This window comes from Panthera onca, chromosome E3, assembly GCF_046562875.1.
Source record: "Panthera onca isolate mPanOnc1 chromosome E3, mPanOnc1 haplotype 2, whole genome shotgun sequence".
Lineage (NCBI taxonomy): Eukaryota > Metazoa > Chordata > Mammalia > Carnivora > Felidae > Panthera > Panthera onca.
In genome coordinates this window covers 22,376,211-22,384,070 of record NC_138354.1, presented here as the reverse complement: position 1 = coordinate 22,384,070, position 7,860 = coordinate 22,376,211, and the positions used below count along the sequence as shown (strand labels likewise).

General features: G+C 45.6%; 1 protein-coding gene across 10 annotated transcripts in view; it reads left to right on the top strand.

The window, feature by feature from the left end:
• Window positions 1-6,459: 6,459 nt before the first annotated feature.
• TNRC6A (trinucleotide repeat containing adaptor 6A) overlaps window positions 6,460-7,860 on the top strand; it is a 98,805-nt gene continuing 97,404 nt past the window's right edge. For 6 of the 10 annotated variants that reach the window (XM_078440511.2, XM_078440508.2, XM_078440510.2 and 3 more), the window contains exons 1-2: window positions 6,461-6,914; window positions 7,321-7,368. In XM_078440511.2, the coding sequence (XP_078296637.1) occupies window positions 6,910-6,914; window positions 7,321-7,368 (53 nt within the window). In that variant the 5' untranslated portion in view covers window positions 6,461-6,909. Of the gene's footprint in view, window positions 6,915-7,320; window positions 7,369-7,860 lie in introns of those variants that run through there. The other 4 variants (XM_078440506.2, XM_078440509.2, XM_078440505.2 and 1 more) reach the window with 4 other exon arrangements.

Here is a 7,860-nt window from a genome sequence, read left to right as displayed (position 1 = left end):
GAGAATTTTAAGCAGCAGCAATACCTGACCAGATTTGCTTGTTGAAAGATCATTTTGATGGCATTGTGGATATCTGAATAGAGAAAGGTGAACAATGCATGGAAAAATCATTCCTGGGCGCCCAGGTGGCTCAGTCCGTTAAACATCCAACTCGTGATTTCAGCTCAGGTCATGATCTCATGGTTTGTGGTTCCAGCCCTGCGTCGGGCTCCCAGCTGACAGCACGGAGCCCGCTTGAGATTCTCTGTCTCCCTCTCTCTCTGCCCATGCCCTGCTCACTCTCTCTCTCTAAAAATAAACTTAAAAAAAAAAGGTTGCTTTAGAAAAATGATTCCTTCACTTAGTAAATATTATTAAGAGCCGAATATATACTAGGCATTGTGATAGATGCTAAAAATGAGAGCAAGGAACCTGGTCCTTGCTCTCCTGGAACTTACAAAGAATCTGGAGAATCAAATATTGAATAAATAATGGCAAAAATATTCCATCACAAATTTGATAATGCTACAAAGAGGTAGAGACTGCCTTTAGAATATGTAATTGGGACAACTAACAGGTGGTGGTCAGAAAGTCCTTCCTGAGGAAGTTCCACGAGGATTGAGAGCCAGTACATGGTTAACAACAGGCCGGGTCGAGGAGCTGGGCACCTTTTCAAAAGTGAAAGGAAGGCCCTTGGGTTATCTGGATTTATGAGCAAGGGGAATGACCAGAGATACCGTTAAGAAAACACCATTGGAGCGTCTGAGTGGCTCAGTCGGTTAAGCGGCTGACTTCAGCTCAGGTCATGATCTCACAGTTTGCGAGTTCGAGCCCCGCGTCAGGCTCTGTGCTGACAGCTCAGAGCCTGGAGCCAGTTTCAGATTCTGTGTCTCTCTCTCTGCCCCTCCCTTGCTTGTTCTCTCTCTCTCTCTCTCTCTCTCTGTCTCAAAAATAAGCATTAAAAAAAAAAGCAGAGGAAGAAGAAGAAGAAACCGCAGACTATGTTAAAGATGTTAGGCATTGAGTCAAGAGCCTTGGAAAGTCTTTGAATGATTTGAAGCTGGAGAATAAGATGATTAAGTTTTCATTTTAAGAGAAGATCACTAAGGATGCTACATGGAGAATGATCTCAAGAGGCGAGGAGTGAACACGTGCAGTGCTGCCCAGCACGTGGGGCGGTGGGCAGGATTCCAATTCCCAGGATTGGAAGTACAACCTGGTGGAACCATTTTAGGAACATCCTAGAGTTTCTCACGTAGTTAAACATACACGTATCCTGTGCTTCAGCAATTGTGTTCCTCGTTATTTATCCAAGAGAAATAAAAACATATGTCTACAGTCCACCAGAAAAGACATGCACAAGAATGTTCTTAGCAGCTTTATTCATAATAACCCCAGGCTGGAAATAACCCAAACGTCAATCAACAGAAGATGGTGAACAAGCTGTGCATCCATTCAATGGAATACTTTTCAGTAACAAAAAGAAATTCACTTCTGATGCTTGCAACAACATCAATGACTCTCACTGACATTGAGCAAGAGAAGCCAGGCACAAAGGCTTCCATATATATATATATATATATATATGGTGTATGACTCCATTTATATAAGGTTCTAGAACAGACAATCCTAATTTATGGGGATGTAAGTCAGAAATGTAGCAGCTTCCTGGTGTCAGGTGTGTGTGTGTGTGTGTGTGTGTGTGTGTGTGTGTGTTGAGGGGGAGCAGATGAGTGACTGAGAAGGGGCACAAGGGAATATTCTGGGGTGTTTGACATCTTCTACATGTTGACTGTGGTAGTGGTTACACGAGTGTATTTATTTGTCAAACTCATTGAATTTTGCACTTCACATGGGTGCATTTGTTTTACTGAAACAATACCACAAGCAAAAAATAAAAGAGGGAGGAAGGGAAGAATTTGTGGAGTTTTAGGGGGTGTGCTGGAGATGGCGGTGGAGAAACAGAGGAAGGGACGAATAAGAAAGACGTTTGGAGACCAAATAACTTACGGATGCATTGGATGGGGGGAGGGAAAAGTCAAAACGGATTCTTGGGTTTCTGGCTGGGCAGGTTCAGTGAGCTGAACAGTAACAGTCAGTTACTACTGACCTGAGGAAAACTGTCCCCTTGGAGACATGTTTGTGTGCCGTGGGGGAAGGAGGCAGAGGAGGACGTGAGTCTGAGACTCATCAGTCTAATGTACTTGGCCCCATCATAGTACCTTTAGCCCGTTTTCCTCCTCCCTGGCTGGAGTATCAAACCTCCTCAGGACTCATTCTGGCCACGATCTTCTCACTCTGTAGCAGTGGGTCTCAAGAAATGGTTCTCCACCCCCGTTCCTCAGTGGATGGGAGATTCAGTGGCTAGGAGCCGTGGGTGCTGGCCTGTCCCACGAAGTGGAAAATTCCCTCTCTCGCTCGGCAGGCACTCACACAAGTGAACGGCATGTTTCTAATCACCAGAGGACCCAATGCCTTACTTTTTTCAGTTTTAATGTACCCGAAAAGTTCTGGGAATGCAATTACCACGTCGGTTGAAGGAGAATTATTGTCTGGTCGTTCGGAACCTGACTGAGAGTTGTGCTGTATTCCGGATAAAAATTTGTCTCCAACATCACTACCGTTCTCGGTGCGTGCGTCATCGGTGGGACACTGCTGGGTCAGCCTGCATTTGTCATAGGGATTTGACCTGCAGTGGCCAGCTTCTGCCTACTTTCCTGAGGTTTCCAGTGGACACTATTCCCAAGCCCTTACCCAGAGAAAGATAGTTTATTTTATGATGCGTACCTTTCTCTTATTTTTCCTTTGAATCAGTCATTGCATACCTCTTTTGAAATGATGTGCTAGGTAGGTTATATTATCTATGGTTATCATTTGGGGAGAGTAAAGGGTGGTGTTACAAAATATTTGTTACCAAAAGGGCCTGTAGAGTCTAAAATGGTTGAGATAAACGAGACTACAATGTAGTGGTTAGTGACCTGGGCTCAGGAGCCAAATTGCTTGGTTTTACTACTACAATTATTGTGACTTTGGACAAGTTAATTATCCTCATCTGTAAAACGGGGAGCACTTTCTTACCTCGTGGAGGTGTGCGAGGAAAACCATGAGTGTTTAGTTAATATTTGTCAAGCACTTAGACCAATGCATGACCAGCACGTATTTAAGCACCAAATAAATTTTAGTTAAATAAAATAAATACACTCTCCCTGGGAAATCTTCTTCATGTTCATGCCTTTAAGTTCCATCTATACATTATTGTGGAAAATTTTCTAAATTTCAAAACGTTTTGGGGCCCCTGGGTGGCTCAGTCAGTTAAAGGTCGCGTCGATGTTGGAACTCACGTTGTGTTTGTAAGTTTGAGCCCAATGTCGGGCTCTGTGCTGACAGCTCAGAGCCTGAAACCTGCTTCAGATTCTGTGTCTCCCTCTCTCTCCACCCTTCCCCTGCTCACGCTCTGTCTCAAAAACAAATAATGAAAACACTAAAAAAATTTTCTTAAATGTTTTGAATCAGCTTTGCCTAAAAAATACATATATAGATATATCAGGATGACATTTGGTTAAAAAAAAAAAAAGGCTTGGGAGGAAAAAAAAATCATTTTCTTTCAAGTACGTAGTTTCCCAAGTCAGGCTAGTCATTCACTCTTCCCAGTGAGAAGAAGAAAGGGTTGAAGAACATATATGTTCTGGTAACCTCAGAAACCAAAGAAACAAGAACCCAAGGAACGAAGACAAATGAAGAAAAGGTCTTATTTAAATTTAAATTCAGGAGCACCTGGCTGTTTCAGTTGGTAGAGCATGCAACCCTTAATCTCAGGGTGGTGAGTTCAAGCCCCACATTGGGGGTAGAGATTACTTAAACATAAAATCTTCAAAAAGCTTTTAAATTGGTACAGATTCTGTTTCATATTATGCTCAGCAAGAAGAAGCGAGAAGTTTCCTGACACAGTTACGTGTTTTTCCCAAGCTTTTTCGTTAAAAAAAAGTTATTGTTGGAAAGGTGTTTCATGTTCTGTACAAATTCTCAAACTGTAAAGTTCAACAATGCGCCACACAAAATATTCTAATATTCATTTAATTAGAAAGTATGCTTGTTGTAGGAATGGCATTTGCTTACTGAAATGAGCAGTGGTAATGAAACCCATTACTGCATACCAGACCTCGTTTCTGGTTTTGTTCTGAATTGATTATGCAAAGTAGAATAAAAATGGTGGCTCCAGTGGATTTAAAGGCAAATGCAATACAGAACCTATTTTCATCCACAACAAGGACTCACAAGTATAAACCTCCAGCCTGAGACCTTTCCTCTGCTGTTCCCTGGGTCCTGGTTTGCCTCTCCTCAGCTTTCAGCTCTCTGGTGAAGCTTCACATTTTCAAAGAAACCTTCTTTGACCACATAATCTATGTTACGTTCCTTCGTTTTACACTTTCTTGGAACACCTTCGTTTCCTTCTGTGTGTTTGTCATCGTTTGTTATTATATACTTTATAGTTTGCTTAAAAAAAAAAAAAAGAAATCTGTCCCATTAGACTTCATCCACCAAAACAGTTCCTCACAAATGGCAGGGAACCAGGCCCTAACACGGTATCTAGCACACAGTAGGTGCTCAATAAATATTTGTTGCATGGGTGATCTGTCATTTTGGCATTCTGGTGTATACAGGTGAGATATGGGCTAAATACATGAATTTGAAAGTCTGCATTTGAACAGTATTTAAGTATGAGAGTCAATGAGATCGCCCATCCCAAGGAGAAAGTGGAGAGAGAGAGAGAGAGAGGGAGAAAGAGTGAGAGAGAAGGAGGTTTGGAACAGAGCCTTGGGGATCCCGACATTTATTTGGTATAAAGCAGGAGATGCTGGCAGAGGGTACAAAAAAAAGAATTGCCGAGAGGTAAAAAGAAATTTGGGAGAATGGGTTGCCAAGACAGCAGGTAGAAGAGACTCAGTAGGAGTGGCCAGTTGTGGAAATACAGCTAAGACCTAAGTCAAGACTGGGTGAGAAATGTCACATTGAGTTTGGCAGTTTCAAGGTCAATTGTGACATGCATAAGAGCAATTTGGGGGAGGACTACAAAGGATTTTTTAAAAAAAAATCAGCTGTGTAAATGTCAATAAATATTGTTGTCTTCATTGCGTTATGCTGTTATGGAAAATTATTCATAAACCTGGTATGAAAACATACTGTGCTATAAATACATGTTCATATTTTTTAACTCCTAAAGAAATGATGTAATATAATTTTTTAACACTTTAAGTAGAAAGGACCATAAAAGAAAACCAAACCAAATATGCGTTTGTATGGACTTAATGGCAGGGGGAAAATCACTTAGGGTTTATTTGATGGCCTCTACTTTTACATTTTGTAAACCTGATTTTTAAAATCGTGTGTGTGTTTAACATGCTCGTTGTATAAAAATGAAACAAAACAAAAAAGCCGTATACGTTAAAAGAAGAAATTTAAAATCCTCAGAATATCATCAGCTAACGTTTTGGCGCTTATGTTTTAGGACTTTTTGTGCATGCATGCATTCATTCATTAACTTATTACACATCTGCCTCAGAGAGGAGAGGAACTGGGCAGGCAGTCAAGGGAGGTTTGGTTTCTTTTTAATGGGAGAGATTGGGGCATGTTTTAAAGGCAGTGCGAAGAAAGACCTAGTTTAGAAAGAGGGAAACGGGATGCTCCTTAGAGTGAGGTTTCTGCGAAGGAGTGGATTTTAAGCACTGAATCGTTTTTGATTAGGGGGAAGAAAAGCGCTTTGAGGGGATGGAAAGAAAATACACATACACACACGAACACATACATGTATTTTATTGTATCTACGTGTAGGTACTTTGCTGTATCTACCTGTAGGTAAGCAGCAATCTCGCATCGACACTTGGGTATACATTTTCACTTTACTGCACGAATGGAGCGTATTGTATTTACATGCTTCCTGCGGTGTGAGTGAGTTTGGAACCCGCTTCTTCACTTATTCTATTGTAACCACTTTCCCCTCGCCGTCGTCCTTCCTCCCCATCATTTTTGCAATAGCTCAGTTTTTAAAGCCACCTTAGAGTGTTGGACATTTTGGCCGTTCACGGTTTTTCACCATCGTCCATGCCTGCACTTAACATCTTGACGGTGAAAATATTTGTAGATATCCAGGATTATTTTCGGAACAGAAATCCGTGCCCGTGGAATTGCTGAGTCAAACGGTCTGCAAAACTCGGTGGATAAAAATCGCTTTTAAACCTCCTAGCCCACCTCAGGTATGCATTCTTTACCTGAGGAGGAAGCAGAGGAGCACAGAGGTTAAATTACTGGCCCAAGGTCAAAAATAATTACAAGTGGCGGATTTCAAAAGCCGCGCGGGGTCATCTTGCTGCGGCAGGGGTAGAATTTGCGATTTAGGATTTTTTTTTTTTTTTTTTTTTTTTTTTTTTGGTGTGTTTCGGTGGGGGAGGGGCCGGGCGGCAGGGAAGGAAACTTGTGTCGCAGCAAAGAAGGAGGAGGAGGAGGGGCGGGACTCCAGTCGGATCGCAGCCGGCAGCGGCGAAAGAGGCTGGGCCCGGGGCTCGGCGGGCTCCCCAGCCTCTGTGCGGGGCGCCTAGGAGGCAGTGAACTCCCTCAGGGAGGTCCCGGCCGCGGGCCGCGGGCCGCGAGCCGCGCCCGGGCGGTTGCCAAGGGCCCGTCCCGTCAGCGGGGTTAGTTGCTAGGACCTCCATCTTGAGGCCGGCGGCCGCGGCGCCCCCGGAAGGGGTTGCCGAGCGGGGCATTCACTTCCGGTCTGGGGCCTGCGGCGGCGGCGGTGGCGGCGGCGGCGGCAGCGGGTCGGTGTAGAAAATGGCGCTGGTGCAGCGGCTCGGGCCTCTCCCCGCGGCGCTGCGGAGGGCTTGAGGCTCGCGAGCCTCACTCGCCGCGCCCCACTTGCTCGTGCACTTTACACACATGAGGTGAGCAGGGCGGGGGCCTCCCTTCGGGCGGGAGGAGCCTGGGGCGCTGCCGCAGGGCCCGCGACCGCGGGCGGCGGCGGCGGCGGGCGTCCCCGAGACCTCGGGCCTCGACGGGGAGGGGGGGGGGCGCGAGGGCGCCGCTGCGGAGGCCGGGCGGGAGGCCCGAGGGGCCGCGCCACGCAGCTGGGGCCGGGCCGGGGGCTGCGGCTCGCCCGCGCAGCCCGCCCGCAGTCCGGGCTGCAGCCCCGCAGCTTTGTGAGCACCCCCGGGCTCCCCTCCCCTCCCCCATCCGCCCCGGCGCGAGCCTCTGCCGCAGCAGCTCCGTTTTCACGCGCATCTCCCTCTCCCTCTCTCTCCCTCTCTCTTCCCCCCTCCTCCCCCCTCCCCCTTTTCTTTTCTCTTGCAGAGAATTGGAAGCTAAAGCTACCAAAGACGTAGAAAGGAATCTTAGCAGGTAAGATGGGCGAGCTTCCGTCTGTCGCCCCATTAATCGTGTATTTGCACTCTGGTTCGCCCTTTCTGGGTTTAGAAGTTCCCCCGTGTCATTTTCTTTCGCACGCAGGGAATAGGCAGACGGGAGAAGAGGCCGGAGGGAATACTGGATGGAGGGATTGCGGGGAGATGCGTAATTACGCGTGTGTTCTTTTCTTTGGGAGAGAAAAAAAACAGCGAAAAGCAATTCTTGTAAACTTAGTTAAAGCATTCTCACCCTTTTAGAATTTAATTAGGGGACTTGTGCATTAATTACTATTGTAAATGGTTGCAGGCATTGTGTGACTCATGATTGAGGCGGCCCTTATGGCGGGCTGTCAAACTGTTTTGGCTTCCCCGTTATTACTTTGTAACTCAAATTGTTGCCTTTATAAGAAGATACTATGTTCGCATTTTTTTTTTTTTTTTTCGTCCAACACATTGTAGTCAGGCGGATTCTGTTGCACTGGAAACA